Source organism: Podarcis cretensis, assembly GCF_951804945.1.
Source record: "Podarcis cretensis genome assembly, chromosome: Z".
Lineage (NCBI taxonomy): Eukaryota > Metazoa > Chordata > Lepidosauria > Squamata > Lacertidae > Podarcis > Podarcis cretensis.
The window spans coordinates 10242483-10260532 of record NC_137184.1 but is presented as its reverse complement, the minus strand read 5'-3'; the positions used below and the strand labels follow the sequence as shown (position 1 = coordinate 10260532).

General features: G+C 45.5%; 1 protein-coding gene and 1 long non-coding RNA gene across 6 annotated transcripts in view; one reads left to right on the top strand and one right to left on the bottom strand.

Moving 5' to 3' along the window:
- The window catches only part of GARNL3 (GTPase activating Rap/RanGAP domain like 3), a 119002-nt gene that overhangs the window by 81396 nt on the left and 19556 nt on the right, over window positions 1–18050 (bottom strand). Inside the window, exon 1 of one of the 5 annotated variants that reach the window (XM_079962019.1) lies at window positions 12837–13612. The exons of 2 other annotated variants lie outside the window; for them this stretch is intronic. In XM_079962019.1, coding sequence (XP_079818145.1) covers window positions 12837–12886 — 50 coding nt within the window. In that variant the 5' untranslated portion in view covers window positions 12887–13612. Of the gene's footprint in view, window positions 1–1509; window positions 1533–12836; window positions 13613–18050 lie in introns of those variants that run through there. 2 more of the 5 variants (XM_079962020.1, XM_079962021.1) reach the window with 2 other exon arrangements.
- On the top strand, window positions 2911–4946 carry LOC307207996. The gene is made up of 3 exons (XR_013834929.1): window positions 2911–3041; window positions 4627–4709; window positions 4821–4946. It is a non-coding gene; the product is annotated as an uncharacterized lncRNA (long non-coding RNA).

Here is an 18050-nt window from a genome sequence, read left to right as displayed (position 1 = left end):
ATCTGCTCTAGCTCCAAGATGGAAGGGAGTGATGAAAGGGAAAAGATCCTTTCCCAAGCTTCCTCCTTTATGGTCCCAAGTAGCAATGGGGATGGGTTGTTTTGGAGGGTGGCAGAGCAGAGGGAACACACGGTTCACTCTCCCACCCTTTTTCCATCCCCTTTTAATGTACAAATATGTGTTATAGTGAGCAAGACCAATGGTCCATGTAGCTCAGTATTTTTTTTTCTCTGAAGTGACAGGTAGTAATGCTTCAGGGTACCATGCAGAAGTCTTTTTTGCCACCAGTTACCTGAACCTTTAGGTCCTGCATGTGCTCTGCCACTGAGCCAAGGCCCCCTCCCATAGCAACCCTATAGGCAGATGGTTCGGGCAGCTAAGGAGCATTGCAAACATTACAGCTGGGTTTTGCACACTGAAAACACACTGATCACAGTGTCACAGCCAGTTAATTCACATGTGTGTTTACAAGTTCGTGTCCACTCACACTGGTTGTTCAAACTTGAGATTCCTCAAGTGCACCATATTAAGCATCTTATCTGCCCTAAGCAGAGCTCCATCTGAGGAAAAGCCCCCTCTGTCCCTCTGTAAAGAGTGCTTAACTGCTGGAGATGGGCCAGGGCTTCTTTCCCTCCCTTTGTCAGGGAATGATCATAACCTGGGTTTGACAAAACTTCCAAGGATCTAGGTTCACAGCTGAGTTGTTCTGGCTATCATGCTAAACCACAGTTTAATATTCACAGTTTATGTCCCACAGGTTAGCACAATGATAACTAGTGAGCTTTTCTTTTCCCTTGCAGAATGGCCACAAGGAGTTCAAAAGCATTCATTTCTGAACTAACAGTCCTGTAGTCTGAACTAAAAAAAAGTGGTTCATCTTAACTATGGTTTGTCTGATACAAGTCAACTTCAAACCATGGATTATGAAGACACATTGTTTAAACTTTAAACAAACCATAATTCACATGAACTGAGTTTGGGTGGCACAGGAAACGATGATTGACGAAAATCAGAAGTTAAAGCCAAAACAGAGGAAAGGGAAACATGAGCATAAGACAAGCTGTGCTCATCACACTAAATGAGATCTCAGAACATAGCTGCTGTTGGAGCTAGCTCCATGATAGCAAGCATTTGACCAGCTCCTCAAGAGCTGCCTCCATGAATTAGTGTAATCCTCTTGAAAAGCCATCCAAGTTGGTGGCCATCACTGCCTCTTGTGGAAGTGAGTAAACTGTACATTGCATGAATAAGTGCTCTCTTTTGACTGTCCTGAACCCTCCTGTCCCGAACCCTTCAACTTCATTGGATGGCCATAGATTCTTGTTGTATGAGAGAGGGAGAAAAACTTTCCTCTATCTACTTTCCCCACACCATGCATAATTTCATAAGCTTCAGTCCTCTCACCGCTTGCTCTCTTTTTCTCTATATATTTCCAAACACTACAACATTTCCTCATGGTGGAGTTGTTCCAGCCACTTGTTCATTTTGGCTTGATGAAAACAAGCATACCTGTGCATCAAAAAGCCGCACAAAGTGTCCTGATGCAATCATGGACACAGTAATATCAAGATTCCCTTTTTTTGTATGTTTTACCAATGCACACCAGGTGCACTGATAATACAGCAGGAGGAAAGGAGGCCAAAGAGCTGAAAGATCTGTACAAAATACGGAAATAAAAAAATAGCAATGAGATGTTAAGAGCCTGGAGTGCCGCTACTCAGGACTGCAACCACTCCAGTCCGTTCTCCACCCCTAGTAGTCAGCCAGCATCATGTGGCTATTGAGCATGCTCAGTGTTCTTTGGGCTGTTTGGGGGGAAGGTAGGCAGGGGTGTAGGAAGAGGAGGGCGGGCCACCCCGGGTTCCATCATGGAGGGGGTTGACAAATTATCAAGGAACAATTACTGCCCTACTAGGGCGGTTCATAAAAACTTTTTTTTTTTTTGAAAATGCCTTCTCCAAAGGTCTTATCTTACTACACTAGGGATTATATAGCTATATATGAAATTTCATGCATATTTGTTAATATCTTGACCCTCCTCCACCAAAATAGCTGTTTACTTGGCCATTTTCCTATGTCATGAAGGCTGAAATTTCAATTCAGTGGAGCAGGGTCAAGATATTAACTAATATGCATGAAATTTCAGATATAGCTATATAATCCCTAGCGTGGTAAGATAAGACCTTTGGAGCAGGCATTAAAAAAAAAAAAAAGCCCTACTGCCCTACCATCGCTTGGCTTCCCGGGTCCTGGAAAGTCAGCCTATGTGAATAAAAAGAGACTAGGCCGAGTAGACTAGGGACGCAGGTGGCGCTGTGGGTTAAAGCCTCAGCGCCTAGGACTTGCCGATCAAAAGGTCGGCGGTTTGAATCCCTGCGGCGGGGTGCGCTCCCGCTGCTCGGTCCCAGCGCCTGCCAACCTAGCAGTTCGAAAGCACCTCCGGGTGCAAGTAGATAAATAGGGACCGCTTACCAGCGGGAAGGTAAACGGCGTTTCCGTGTGCGGCTCTGGCTCGCCAGAGCAGCGATGTCACGCTGGCCACGTGACCCGGAAGTGTCTCCGGACAGCGCTGGCCCCTGGCTTCTTAAGTGAGATGGGCGCACAACCCCAGAGTCTGTCAAGACTGGCCCGTATGGGCAGGGGTACCTTTACCTTTACCTTTTACCTTAGGCCGAGTAGACTAGGCCTTGCCTTGCCTTTGGCCCGCCCCCTGCCCACAGCCGATTGGCCAGCTGGGTTGGGGGCGCAGCAAATGCAAGGCAAGGCTGAATCTATTTGGCCTAGTCTCATTTTCTTCACATAGGCCGACTTTCTGGGCTGCTGAGGAGGCCTGCGAAGGCCGCTGCCTGTCCTGTGCACCCCCTTCGTGCCCCAGTCCCCCTCCGAAAAGCCTCTGCTGCCCCTGAAAGTGGAACATGCAGGACAATGGCAGCACTGCTGCCCTGTTTTGCCCGCGTGTGGCACCGGGAGAAGCAGCTCAGCGCCGCCCTGAGTATTCGGCAGGCTAGCCTCCCCTTTGCCCTAGTCTTCCCTGCACGAACGTAGGATCCCCCTCCCTCCACCACCCCCTGCTAGTCTTCCCTGCATGAAGCTAGGACCCCCCAAAAGCAGTTGTGTAATTAAAAGAATTTGAGAAAAAATCAGCAAAGCAATTCTGTGGCTAATTGACCAATTCCTTTAAATAGGGTCTATTAATGAAGTTCACACTTTTGACAACCAGTCTGATGCTTTTGCAGAAAAATATTCCTAGACACAAGACTTTTATTTTTTATTTTTTAAGCCCTTTCAGTCTCCCATATCGAGGCTAAGTACAGCAAACTGTACATTCCCACCCCTCTCCCCAAGGTTGGATTACTTACTTCTGTGTGCTTGTGCATCTGTGTCTCCCGTGTATCTATTAGGGACTATTATCACACTTTTCCTTTGATATCTATGCTACCAATTACTTCTGTCATTTGAATTTTAGAGAAAGTGTTTAATTTAAAATGGATCTGTAGTATAGAATAACAGTGGTAACAATACATGGAAGACAAGTAAATATTTTGGGGAGGGTGGTCCCAGAGCTCTAGCACCACCATCCCAAAGAGGGTAAAATGGGTGGACTTTGGTACTCTTTTGTCCTCCCCTCACAAAATGTCTTTCTCTCTGAGCTGGTTCCCTGACTGTTACATTACATGTGGGGAAACCCGTGTGGGGTTCCTCTCTGTGTAAAGTTTTCAAGCTGTTCCTGCATGCGCCTGACAAATCTGCCCCTTGTCAAAATTTATCTTTCCCCCCACCTCCAGTCTGTTATTGTGTGTCCTGGGCTGAGGGGAAAAACAGAAGACGGATGGCCATCAGTCAGGGATAGTCTACTTGAGATTCCTACATTACCCCAGGGGTTTCGCTAGATGACCCTCAGGGGTCCCTTCCAACTCTACAATTCTCTGGTGCAGGTTTGTGCAGAGTTTTAGGTACAAGTTGGATGCAAGGGATGCGTAGGATTGCAGCCCATCTTATGCACTGTCGGCTCGGGAATAAGTCCCACTGATCATGATGAGACTAGATTGCTGCTGTGCAGTCCTGTTTTTTAAATAAATGTTTTCCTTTTCAGATAATACAGAGCATGGTGAAATCACAATAAATAAAACACTACTACAGGTTCCACATAATATCTGTACTGCATTGTAGCACTACTATAGGTTCCACATAATATCTGTACTGCATTGTTTACTGTGACGGCACCTGCACTTTGGAACTCCCCACCTATTGCAACAAAGCATGTGCCTTTGCTAGACTCTTTTTGGGCACCTGCTAAAAGCATTCTTCTTTAGGCAAGCATACCTAGATGCTTAGGAAGTTGAAGTAATTTTAATCTTAATATTTTAGCTTTTGTATGTTTTAAAGTAGGGTTGTTAATTTTTCTTGATTTTACTGCTGTGGTGTTTTTTTGTTTGTTTGTTTGTTTTGGTAAACCACTTTGCAGAAAATAAATTTTATTAAATAAATAGTGAATATAAATAAAATAACACAAGCCAAAACACAATCCATCCTGTAGATTTAAGTATCTGTCCACAGTCGCCTACTTGTTATCAGAGGACACTCTTTTTCAGAAAATATGAAATAACATAAAATCATTTTTTTCAGGCAAAAAAACCCAAAACCCAATGGGGTGGGTGACAAGAAATTTTCCGCACCGGGTACCTCCTGACCTTCCTACGCCTCTGAAGGTAGGAAGAGGGGTTCCCTCTCTGACGGTTATTTGCCTAATGCTTTTTTTGAACTTTTCCAAGCTTTAGAGTTCTCCTGAACCAGAGTTCTCTCTTTTTTGAGCATGTTAGGTGCTTGTTTGGACTAAATAAGCAGCAGCGCTCACATCCTGAACATAAGAAATAGTGGGAATAATGAAATAGCAAAGCATTCCTTGCCATTTCACTTCAACTGGAAACAAGGGTGAGGTCATTCAGAACTCCAAATCCAAGGGAGAATTCAGATGACAAATTCTCCTTTTTAAAGACACACTGCATTGGAGCAAAAAACTGCATGAAGCTCTTTTGTCCCACAACCAAAAAAGACTTTACAGAGGAGCACAGCTTATGCAAGGAACACCAGTTTCATCTAGTAACTATCAGGAGCCAATAACTACATCACTTGGGAACCCATGTGGAAGAACTGGAAGAGGATGTAACAATAACTGTGCACCATTAAAAATGTGTTTAAAAAACTATCCAAAGTTCCTGGATATGCAAGCAGTTGTATGAAACTGAAAAAAGAAAGGAGAATCAGGATTTTTTATTTATTTTTTTTAAAGTAAATCCTGTAAATGTAAAGAAAAAGCCCCTACATTATTTTTTTAAAAAACTCATTCTTCCTGTAATCTAATTCTGAGGCTGGATATGCTGGTTGCCACAGAAACTAGCATTGAAATAATTCTGGTTGGGTGGACTTCTATTATTGACAAGGCTGTGGATGGAATTTTAAGCAAAACAGTCAGCGATACCGGGGGAGGGGCGCTTTTCTGCAGCTGCCCAAATCAAAAAGAAAGTTGTGTCGTCATCAAACAGAGAATAATAATAATAATAATAATAATAATAATAATAGTAATAGTAATAATAAATTTTATTTATCCCGTCCTCCCCAGCCGAAGCCGGGCTCAGGGCGGCTAACAACAATAAAACAGTACAAAAGTACAGCACAAACAACACTCTAAAACCATTCATTATAAAATTAATTCAACTGAAATTTGCAGGTGTAGTGGCTGTTTCAAAGAATTAAAGGGAGAGATCCCAAACCAAGAGCATCTTTGGGCAGCTATTCAGTGACATTCATTTTGTTAACATTTTGCATCTGTTTGTGGGGGGTGGCATTGCTATTTTGATATGTACTTATGTGTTTTTACACAGTAAACTGCACTGTGATCCTCAGTTGAAGGGCATTTATTATTATTATTATTATTATTATTATTATTATTATTATTATTACCACCGGTATTTGTATATCAGCCTATATCCACAGGTCTCAGGGCGATTCATATAAATAGTCTTTTGAGATTAGCTTCTCCCACCCCACCCTGACATATCCACTGCCAGTGGTAAGTGGAGGTTTCGCCCAGAAGCTGAGATGTATGCTGTAAATCAGATGTTTTTGGCCTACAACTCCCATCATCCCTAGCTAGCAAGACCAGTGGTCAGGGATGATGGGAATTGTAGTTCAAAAACAGCTGGAGGCCCAAGGTTGGGAAACACTGCTGTAAATGACAGATGAGACAGCACCAAGGAGAAGCAGTTTTCAAAAACTGTATTCTCCAGTAACCTAGGATTTCTCTGGGGGCCCAGCAGGAGCTTCAGCCATTAACAGCAGACAACCACCCAGTGACAGCTTGCTTGCTCTCTGTACTTCTCATTCTCCTTCAGCATTGGACAGGGCTTTTTTTCAGCCAGAACTCAGTTCTGGCCCCTCTCAAGCCGGCACCATTGCCACTCTAGAAGAATAAGGGAGTTCTGGCACCTCTTTTTCTAGGAAAATAGCACTGGCTTTGAGTGTGTTCTAGGTCTCACATAGGTAAACTGAGACACTCCTCCTCCAGCCGCCTAGTGCTTCCTCTTAGAATGCAGCCTAAATTGATGCTGGAAAACGCAAACAAGGAGCAGCAGAACCTCAGACTGGTGCTTAAAATTTAAAAATGTGCAAGTAAGACGGGCAACAAAATTGTTGCCGTGTATCCTCATTCCATAACTGCAGGAGACCAGTTCTACTTTATGTCCATCTATAGTCCAGCAGTGTCCCCTAGGTTTTTTTGACAAATGCCATAATGTTAGTTTTCTGGTAACTGAGCACTAAATGATCAACCCGAGATCAGAAGGGTTTCCTTCTGACAGATAAATGACCAACTAGAACTGCTTTTTAATGTACTGTATATGTAATTTTGTTTTTATTTTAGTCTGTTCTGAGATTTTAAACTTTGCAATTGGTGATTTTATCCTGATACTGATCATTGACCGTAATAAAACAACTTGACACTTCCTAACGAACATTGCAAAGTTACTAGAGGTCACCAAGTATGCTCAGTGTTTGCTGTGCTGTTGTGTTTTTTTGTGTTTGGGCTTTGAGAGAGGAGGTTGTGGTTGTAGCCCATGTTAGTCCTACTTAGAGTAGACTTATTGAAACTGATGGAGATGGCTAATTTTGGTTCTTTAATTGCCCCTCGTTTTGTTTATTATTTATTTATTTTCAAAATATGTACAATAAAGAAGATAATAAAGATTCTTAAAATAAGCAGTTGTGTAAGACAGATAATGAGAACGGTCATATAGCCCTTTTGCTATTATATTGCATTTTTTCTCTGTTTTGTACTCATTTTCTTCCTTAAAATGGTTTAGCAGTGCCGGTTTGTGGGGTTTTAACAATATCTTTGCCTGTTATTTTGCTCGTTTCACTAAAACAGTATCCCAGAATCCTGCCGCCTTGGCACATGACCACCATATATGGCAGTTCTTTAAGTTTAATGGTTCTGCTCTGAGTAGAACTTGGCTGGATGCAACTCCTTTAGATTTTTGTACTTCTGCATTTGTTGGGATTTATTCAAGCGAGCTGAGCCCTCTCATTTCTCAGTTTTGGCTCTAGTCCTGCCGGCACTGGAGCACTGGATTTGCTATTTAAAGGAGTGATTATGATTACATACCCAGTTGGTTTCAGCACTTCCCTTTCTCAAGGCGTTGATCTCTCATCCTGATGACAAAACTGAAAATTCATACTATCCATCATGATCTAATTAGTAGATCCGGATGCACATTCTCTCTCTGTCCCCCTGCCCTGCCCCATGATCTACTCATATTCAGGACCCTCATAAAAATCCTGTTTGGGATTATTCTGTCCTGCAGGAATCAGTGAAAAGCCAGCTGGATCAAATGCACTCTTTAGCTCTTTTGGGGGGGGGGATCCCCAAAGAGGCACTGGGTTAAAAAGAGATGGGTTGGTGCAAATGGGAGATTTTGGAAGAAGTACTGTACAAAGAAAGATTCTTTCTTCAACACTTTTTTCAACAAAAATACAACAGTCAAGCTGGCTGCACAGCGAATGGGTAGGCTGGGGTGTTCTTTTCTTGCCTAGCATCAGAAGAGCAAGCAAACTATGAGATGTGTTTACCAGCTTCAGCGACAAAAAACGCAATTAAAAAGGAAGAAATACAACTGCACCTGGTAAATGTATTTTGCTAAGTCTTCCGAGAAGGACCTAGCTCTGGCTGGATCCTATACTGCTAGCTGCAGGAGTGGATTTATTTAATCTGACTCCTTTGTCCAGCCCTCACAATACTGGAACTCAGGGACATCCAACGAAGCTGAGCTTTGGTAGATTCAAGACAGACCAAAGAAAGTCCTCCTTCATACAACACACAGATAAAATATGGTATGCACTCCCACAAGAGGCAGTGATGGCCACCAACCTGGATGGCTTTGAAAGAGAATCAGATAAATTCATGGAGCAGGCAGCTACCAAAGGCCATGTTTTCCTCCACTGTCGGAGGCAGTATGCCTCGAAATAGCAGTTGCTGGGGAACAGAACAGCTGCACTCAAGGTCCTGCTTGTGGACTTCTCATGGGCAAGAGACTGGTCATTGTGAGAACAGAGCGCTGGTTTGGATGAGCCTCTAGCCTGGTCCAGCAGGGCTCTTCCTATATAGTGCCAACTAGAGGAGCACAGGCTCAATCTGGCCTACAGTTGGTCTGTTAACCAGTGCCACTAACCTTCACCCACATCTCTCTCATCCTTGCTTTTTCCTTCCCTTGTCTCTTGTTGACAAGCAGAAGGAACAAACAGGAACACCTCCCTTTTACTTTCAGCTGACATATAAAGCTACTTCATACACAGAGTCAGAGCATCTGTCCATCTATCTGTGTGATGTCAGCCAACAGCAGCTCTCCAAAGTCTTAGAGACAAAGAGAAGTCTTTCTTGGCCCTGTTACATTACATATGCCAAGCTGGTGCTCTGCCCAATGAGCCATGGCCCTCTTCTCCTCCAAGACATCTGCCATTGTGCTCTCTTTTAAAGAAGACTCCTTGACCTAGACTGTCAAGCTTTTGTCTCCAACTCTACAAGAAGTTAGTTAGCACATTTCATACAACGCAGGTACCAGCCATGTACACTTATTGATTTGCCCAACTCAACAATGATGTACACAAGTACACAGAAGACAAGACAGAAGGAGTTTAAAATTCAAACCCGGTTTCAATCTAACTTGCTTAGTCCAATTAATTTCAGTGTCTCTAGAAATAAAAACAACTGGGACATTTATTTCAATAAGGCAGTTCAAAGGAACAAAATTGGATCAAGATTGTTTATTGTGATTTCAAGATAGCTGCACAAATCCAAATGTCAGACGTTTTTAAATAACTTTTTTGAGAAGGGGAGGAGAGATTCTGAGGCCTTTATGGATTCTCCCCTTGAGGATTTACTAGTGGATTTCAAGAAACACTTGCTGATTTGCACCAAAAGAAAAACAAGACCCTTCTTCCCTCAGACTCAGAGGCTTTCTCAAGTCAATACGAGCCCAAAATACATCTTATAATCACAGTTGTTACAAAAGCACCTGAATTAGACTTGGGCACACAGGCAGGACTCCATACTGACAATATGATAAAGCAAGCCTCTTGCCCCAGTGAGGCTGAAAAGCATTGCTCAGACCTAAAAACCAACAGCAGATTCTGAAAAACTCATAAATTGGGAAGTCAACACCCTGAAACTTTGGGCAAATGGGTCTTGAAATGCCTTTGAAAAACTGCCTTTGAAAAACAACAACTAAAATTACACCTAAACAGCAGTGGGTGAGCCAAAACCATGGCAGTGCACAGACAACAGAATAGAATGTAACCAAGAGGCAGGGTGGTTAGAGCATCACACTATGACAGGAGAGAGCAGAGTTCAAATTCCTCACACAGCCACAGAAATTGCCAGGGTAAACTTAGGCCAGCCAAAATCCCTCAACCTAACTTAAGCCTTAGAGCTGCTGCTAGGATAAAATGGGCAAGTGGTGAAAAGGTGGATGTCACTCTCTGCTGCAGATGGTGCTCAGTGAGAACGGCAGGGCAGAAGGGAGGAAGACCAATGGTAAGTGGGGCAAGAGCAAATGACAGGCAGAGCCAACTCATTCCAATATTTTCTGGCTGTAAGTAAGAAGGCAAGCAGTTGAGGGCTTCTGGAAGCCACCCTGGGAGGCTTTTCAGCTGAAGAGCAGAGCAAACCTGCTTTAAACAAAACATGCATATATATGCTTTATTTAATTAGAGCATTTTAATCTTGCTCTTCAGTTGAAAAGGCTTCCGGAGAAGCTTACTAAATATCATTAGTCCCTGACCTCAGGATTACAGTCTAAATAAAAGACACGATACAAAAGAAAAAGGGGATGAGGAGGGAGGAGAGAAAAAGCACCAGTTCTTAAAGCTGGGATGGAAGCAGTTCAGATAACCTGGTGGAAAGGCAGTTGCTAGACGGCAGATGGAAGAGCACTTCAGTGGCTCCCCCTTGATGCTCTCCACATTAAAGGGCAACCACAAACTCCAAAGTGGGTTCTGTTGCTGAAAGTTTATTCCAAAAGCCTCACAAACTCGCGTGAGATTTAACAGCTGCTGAATCATCCCCATTTAATGTGCCCTGGAAGTACAGAAGTCCTATACACACTTCTTAAAGGAACCTCAGACCCCAAGATGGAAATAATTACCCATCAATTCCACTGGCAATTAGCTTAGCCACCATGCCCACAGGAAGATGGGGGAAGGAAACCTTCCCACGATTGAGGTTTTCATTTTTTCGCATTGGCTCAGCTCCTGTACTTTTAAGAGGAGTCTGAAGCTCCCCCACCCCACATGTGACTCTACCTCCATGCCAGGAAATAGATTTGCTCACTAAATTTCTGTACATTGTGAGGAGAACAAGAGCCATCCCTTCCCCATAGGAATGAAATAGAAGAGATGACCCCAGCTCCTCCAAATACCCATCACGTCTGCTTGGGTGGTGGGTCTACAATCCCCTCCTTTTGCTCACCCCTGAGAACTCAAGGTGGTAGGGCTACAGGCATTGTTTCCACCTCTCCCTCTACCAATGCTTTGGGGCCTTGGAAGGCTAACCTGTGGCCTTCCAAACACTGACAGCAACTCCTATCTAGCATGGCCAAGGGTCAGGGTGGTGAATGTTGCAGTTCAGCAATTACATCTGGAGGCCCACAGCTTAGTCCCCTCCACTTTAGAAACCTGAGCTCCATGAAGTGCAGCCCTGCCCATCATTTCACTGCATAGCCACTGCTGGGGGAAAGCTGCACCTCTTGAATTTCAGCCTGCCATGCAGCTTTTGAAAGCTGCAATAGACCTGCCTGAGGAAAAGAAAAAGATAACTCCAGCACAGTAGTTGATAGGGTTGACATAGAAAGTGATATTGGCAGGGCTTATTTTCTGGGGGGACGCAGACCCCTAAACATTTTGTGAATCTAAGTTTGGCCTCATTGAGGGGCGGTATTTCAATATGAGTAGGGAAATGAGAGTGCCCCTAAACTTTTTTTTTTTTAAGAAAAAAAGCACTGGATATTGGTACCGTCATTTTTCCACTGCCCCTGGCAAGGCTCGTAGATCTCTAAGGAACTGTTATTGTTATTTATGATTAATGGGGAAAGAGACTCTATTTATTTTTATTGTATTTTTTAAATTTTACATTAGGGTCAAAACTCTGTGACAGAGCAAGTACTGTGCAAAGACATTGCCTGGTTCAAAGCAAAAATCCCTGCCTGAAACTCTAGAGAACCTATTTAAAGAAAACTGGAAATGCTTTGTAGATTATTTGGAAAATTATTGTAAATTCAGTAGTATTCAGTAAATTCAGCAGTAGCAATCACTGAGAGATAAAACTGAGAAAATAAAAAGACAGTGATTAATTAGACTATGTACAGTCATACCTTGTGTTAGAGACGCTTTGGGTTAATTTTTTTCAGATTGCGTCCCGCAGTGACCCAGAAGTAACGGAACGGGTTACTTCCGGGTTTCGCCGCATGCGCAGACACTCAGAATGACGTCACGCACATGCACAGACGTGGTGAACCACGACCCGCGCAGATACGGGTTGCGTTCTGCTCATGATGCGAACGGGGCTCCGAAACGGATCCCATTCGCATCCAGAGGTTCCACTGTAGTGGAAAAGATAATAAGGAAGTAAACCATGGAAAGGGTGGGGGAAAGTCAAAATTAAATCTGTATTTGGATTATTATCTACTTTTTAAATTGTAAAATGAATATGAGAAATATTATTATTGGGTTCTTTTTAAAAGAAACCCTAGAGAGCCACCCCCAGCTGAATGTTGATAATAAGGGAACTAGACAGACCAGTGATCTGACTTCATATAAAGTAACTTCCTATGCTCCTAGATCAAATTATTCTGAGGCAGTTTATAATCAGAAAAGAGCAAGAGATGAAAATGTTTAAAAAGGTGGGAAGATGCTTGTGTGTGTGTGCGTGCGCGCAATACAGAGCAGACTACAAAATCCATTAAAATCTAAACAATGTATCTTAAATGGTCTTGATGAGCAAAAGGCAGCATGCTAGGTCTCCTCACCTGCCCCATCTTCACAACAACCCTGCAAGGTATCAGACTGGTAAGAACTTCAGCAGGTGCAGCCTGCCCTACTGTGGAGGGAAGGAGAGAGCTGCACCCTTTTTACTTCTGCCTGTCATGCCAGCTCTTTGTAAAGCAGCCTCGTCTTAGTCCCCGCCCCACTCAGGCACACCAAGCCCCGCCCTTTCAGATAGACCACGCCTACTGAGCGAGGCTTGTTCGAACCGCAAGTCACGCCCACCCGAGAGTTCGACGGTTGATTACCGTTGCGCGAAAAGCTGCGGGAAGGCTGCCTCGGCGCTGCTAGGCTCCATGCCTACGGCGCCTCCCGCGTATCATCCCTCCCGCTCTGGGACCGACCGGCACTCCGGCTCGGCTCGGCTGGTCGACTAGGCTCGCCGGCCAACAACCCTTCGCTGAAGCACCCGGGCGCCCGCCCACATTTCCCGCGCCGGCAAATTGCCGCCTCGGGTGCTCGCCTGCGCCACACCCTCACGTAGGTACACTGACCAATCAGAAAGCCGTCCTCGCGGCATACCGGGGCACCTCGCAAGGCCGGCTCCTGCCTACTCAACCCACCAGCCAAGACAGTCAACCATTCAAGAAGCACCTCTGAAGACTGGGGGCGGAACTCCCCCCAAAATCCCGCCTCCGTCAGACTCGGAAGCCAATCAACGCCTTCTGAAGGACGCAGCGCACCCTGGGATTTGTAGTCCGCGGCGGGGCTGAGTTTCTTGCTTTCTTTTACGCGCGTAAAAGAGGCAGCTCCTTCGCGCCCGACCTCCCAAATATTTAGGTGCATTTCGCGAAAATGTCAACTTGCTGATAGCTGCAAGTGCGCGCGCGCATGGAATCAAATAAATTGCAATATACAAACACCACAGATTGGACACATTTGTCCTGCTCCTCCACCATTGTGCCTGTAAATTAATTGATACAATACAGATGTTGGGGTGTGAGGAGCCCATGGCACTCCAGATGTTATCGGGCTCCTAATTCCTATCAGAGCTCCCATCATCGCTAACCATTAACCCTGCTGCCTGGGGGTCTGATAGGAGTCCCAACATCTAGAGGGCCACTGGCTCCACAGCCCTGAAGTTAATGCAGCAAGTAAACTCCTGAGTCAAATCATTCATCAATCTAGCTCAGTACGTACTGTACACCAGTGGTTTTCCACTAGTGTGTCGTGACACCCTGGGGTGCCTTGAATAATGGTCAGGGGTGCCACGGGCAACACTGGCCTCTGTCCCTCTTTCCTTCCCTCCCTGCACTGATGCCCTCTTGCCTCTCTGCCTTCCAAAGGCTTGCAAAACTGTTTGTTGCAAGCTGTTTGTTGTTCTAAAAGGGTTGAAAACCTCTAGTCTACACTAACTGACGGACTAGCAGAGACTTTCCAAGGTTTCAGAAAGGGATTTTCTCCCTGCCAAGGATTAAAGCAGGGACTTTCTGCATGCAAGGCAGATGCTTCACTAATGAACACTGTCCAGCATGGCCAATAGTCAGGGATGATGGGATTTGTAGTACAGAAGCATCTGGAGGGCCACTGGTCTCCATCCTTGGGTTTTTTGTTGTTGTTGTTTAGTCGTTTAGTCATGTCCGACTCTTCGTGACCCCCTGGACCAGAGCACGCCAGGCACTCCTGTCTTGCACTGCCCCCCACAGTTTGGTCAAACTCATGTTTTCAACCTTTTTTGGGTCCACAGCTCCCTCGACCAACTACATTCTTTCTGCAGCACGCCTGTGGGATTAAGGAGCCCAGTTATGTCACCCCCAGTTATAGCAGCTGCTCACCCCTTTTCGAACATCCTCCCTTGTGGAGTACAGTGGTACCTCTGGATGTGAACAGGATCCGTTCCAGAGCCCCATTCGCATCCTGAAGTGAACGCAACCCGTGTCTGCGCGTGAACAAGTCGCGATTTGCCGCTTCTGTGCATGCGCGTGATGTCATTTTGAGCGCATGCACGAGCGGTGAAACCCAGAAGTAACGCGTTCTGTTTCTTCTGGGTCGCTGCGGAGCGTAACCTGAAAACGCTCAACCTGAAGCTACTTCAACCCAAGGTATGACTGTATCCCCTCAGCCTGCTCTCTCCACTCCTCTCCTTGGGAGTCTTCCGGGCAGCCACAGCTGCTGCCCCTGTCTCTGAGCTGTCCCTCTGCCCCCTGTCCTCACGCTGCCCCTTTGTGGCCTGGGAAGCACCTCCTGGCCAGCCCCAGAGGAACCATTCACCTGGGAAGCTTGTAGCCAGGGCTGCTGCAGCAAACAGCTGTGCAAGCCTTTGGGAGGCAAAGACATGAGAGGGCATTAGAAGAGGGTGGGAAGGAAAGAGGGACAGAGGCCAGTCTTGCCTGTGGACCCCTGACCATCATTCAAAGCACCGCAGGGTGCCATGGCACACTGGCGGAAAACCACTGGGTTAGACCATTCATGGAGGGCAGATCCATCAGTGGCCATTAGTCACAAAACTTCTACAGTGGTACCTCGGGTTACAGACGCTTCAGGTTACAGACTCCGCTAACCCAGAAATAGTACCTCGGGTTAAGAACTTTGCTTCAGCATGAGAACAGAAATCGCTCAGCGGTGGCACGGTGGCAGCGGGAAGCCCCATTAGCTAAAGTGGAACCTCAGGTTAAGAACAGTTTCCGGTTAAGAACGGACCTCCAGAATGAATTAAGTTCTTAACCCGAGGTACCACTGTATGTCTAAAAGCTGTGCACCTGAAATCATCAGAAACTGGGGAAGCAACACAACAGGGGAAAGCTATTGCCCTTGTCTCCTACTTAGGTGCTTCCCATAAGCATCTAGTTGACCCCAGTGGGAAACAGGATGCCTGATTTGGAGGATGGCTGGCCTTGATTCAGCAATGGCTCTTTTATCATCAACACAGTTAAGTTAGCAAATTAAATTTTAAAAACAATACTAAGAATGTCACCATCCAATAATCTATGAGTTTCTCTCTCCCAAAATAGCACGTTGCATTTCTCTTCACTGGAGAGGGAAACGAGAAGAGGGCCCCCATGCACACAGTGGAAATTCCTAAGAGGCACAGAAGTGTTTCCATATGTGAGACTTTCAAGAAGAGGACGGGGTAAGAAAGGAAATTGATGGGGAGCGTGATTCAAGGAAGAGAGAGATGTTAATTAAAACACATCTCAGTTGCTTAAATCTGAGGGATCCCCCCCAAAAAATTTTTTTTTCAATTTTTTCAATATAGATAAAAGGTTACAATTTGGGGGTGGGGAGAGAGGAAAATAGCATTTTAAAATTCCTGGGAAACAGTGGCGTAGCGTGGGTTGTCAGCACCCGGGGCAAGGCAAGTAATTTGCGCCCCCTAACCCTGGATTTGCGCCCCCTAACCCTATCCCTAACCCTATCCCTAACACTAACCCCCAGATGTTGCGCCCGGTGCGGCCGGCACCCCCTGCACCCCCCACGCTACGCCACTGCTGGGAAAGGCAGCTTAGCAGCTTTCCTAGATGAAAGCAGCTTCAGTAGAAACCTCAAAAAGGCAAGGGTCCTTGTTCAAATGAGTCGTTCCCCCCCCCCCGGCCAAGCCCCCAAGTGGGAGAGAGGTTTAAACTCTGCAGTGATACAGGAAATTCAACCAGAAAAAAACAAATAGACTGCAGTCAGATTCCCCTTAAAACACACATACAGAGTTAGAAAGACAAAAGCCTGAGACTTCCAGCGAGGCAAGATGGCGAGCACCATCTGAGGACTGCTAGCACCAACTGGTCCCTGGGCCACCAACACTGCCACTGCCACCTCCACCGCCGTGATCGGGGGAGGGGGGAACCAGGGGTGCCCAACATGACAACCCAGGAGGCTGTGCACAACCCCCTCAACCCCACGGCAACTGGGAGCACTTCATCAACGGCCCAGCAGAGTTCCATGGCCCAGAGACCTCCGGAGCTGAACAGAAAATGAAAAGATAGAAACCTAGCAAGCCAAAGATGTACACTGTCTAAAAGACTTCTACAAAAACAACAAACCCATACCAACACAAGAAATACAAGACAAACTAGGGGACACCCAAATACCTTGGGCTAACACACCATCAACTACATGCCTTCTTAAACAATCCAGCAGTAAAATCAGCAGCCACTAGGCCCTTGACCCCCTTCGAAAACCTCCTGGCAGCAGAGGAACACGGCAAAGGGATGGTATCCACAATACAGTGGTATCTCAGAAGTCGAACGGAATCTATTCCGGAACTCCTTTCGACTTTAAAAAGTTTGGAAACCAAAGCACAGCTTCCAATTGGCTGCAGGAACAATCAAAGAACATTGGGAGCACAATATGGGGTATGAAATTAACCCCACCCAATGGACTAGAATGTGGTCTAAACCTCCCTTTAAATCCATATCAGCCAAAATAAGGGAACTTACTCTGAAACTCACCTACAGGTGGTACTTAACACCATGGAAACTAGCACTAATACCCAGGTACCAAAATGCTGGAGAGGGTGCACCTCCACAGGCACATACCTCCACATGGGTGGGAATGCCCTAAAATCCAACCTTACAAGAGATATGCAAAATAATTAAACAGGTATTATAACTCACCCCAGAACCGGCCTCATAGCCATACCTGTCAGGAGTAAACACGGGCCAATGGTATCAAATTGTATGGGAAACAGCTATACTAGAAAAGCTAACCAATAAACTGAAACTGACACGGGGACAATAGAAGAGGACGCCTTCACCCCAGTATGACTCCCCTTTATCACATACACAGCCCAACAAGACAACATCAAGAATCTTCCGACAGCATATAAATCAATCTGGCTTACCTGACCCAACATGCCCCCCGCCCCCACAAATGCAAACAAACCCCACTGCAGGCGACCAACCACATCCTGCCCCCAATACCTCTCCCTACCAAGGTAATGTAATAAACGAATAGAAAGAGAACCTACCCAGCTGATGCTGACACAAAACCCCACAAGTACACTATATAAAAGAGTATAAGCCTCACCACACCACCCCTCCTCTTCTTCCCCAACCTTATACCGTACTCAGCACTAATGACTCACAACAAATACAACTGATTTGTAAGAAAGACTGTACAACCTGGAAAAAGAGACAAGCTATGTACTTTTGTAAACCAAGAAAATCTTTAATAAAAATAAACACACACACAGTATCATAAACCACTTCAATACATAATCAGAATTCTGATCAGAGCTCTGCTCCAATTCACCTCCCTTTCTCTGGCTTGCTGTTGCCAACAGACTCATAGCTAGCTGAGGGCAAAAGGACCAAGCTGGCTCACAGTCAAGGGTGATGCGGGGGGGGGGGCGGTGTCTGCCGGAAACGTGGGCAGCCTAGTCTGTGTGTTCTGGCTGTCTCCCCTCCTGTGTGAAGCCAGCAATCTGGAAAGGCTGGTGAGAACTTCAGCCTGATACAAACCATGCCTTGTTCAGAAGTATAAAACCCACTTGCATCTGCACCATACATCTAAAACACACTCAGGCCACT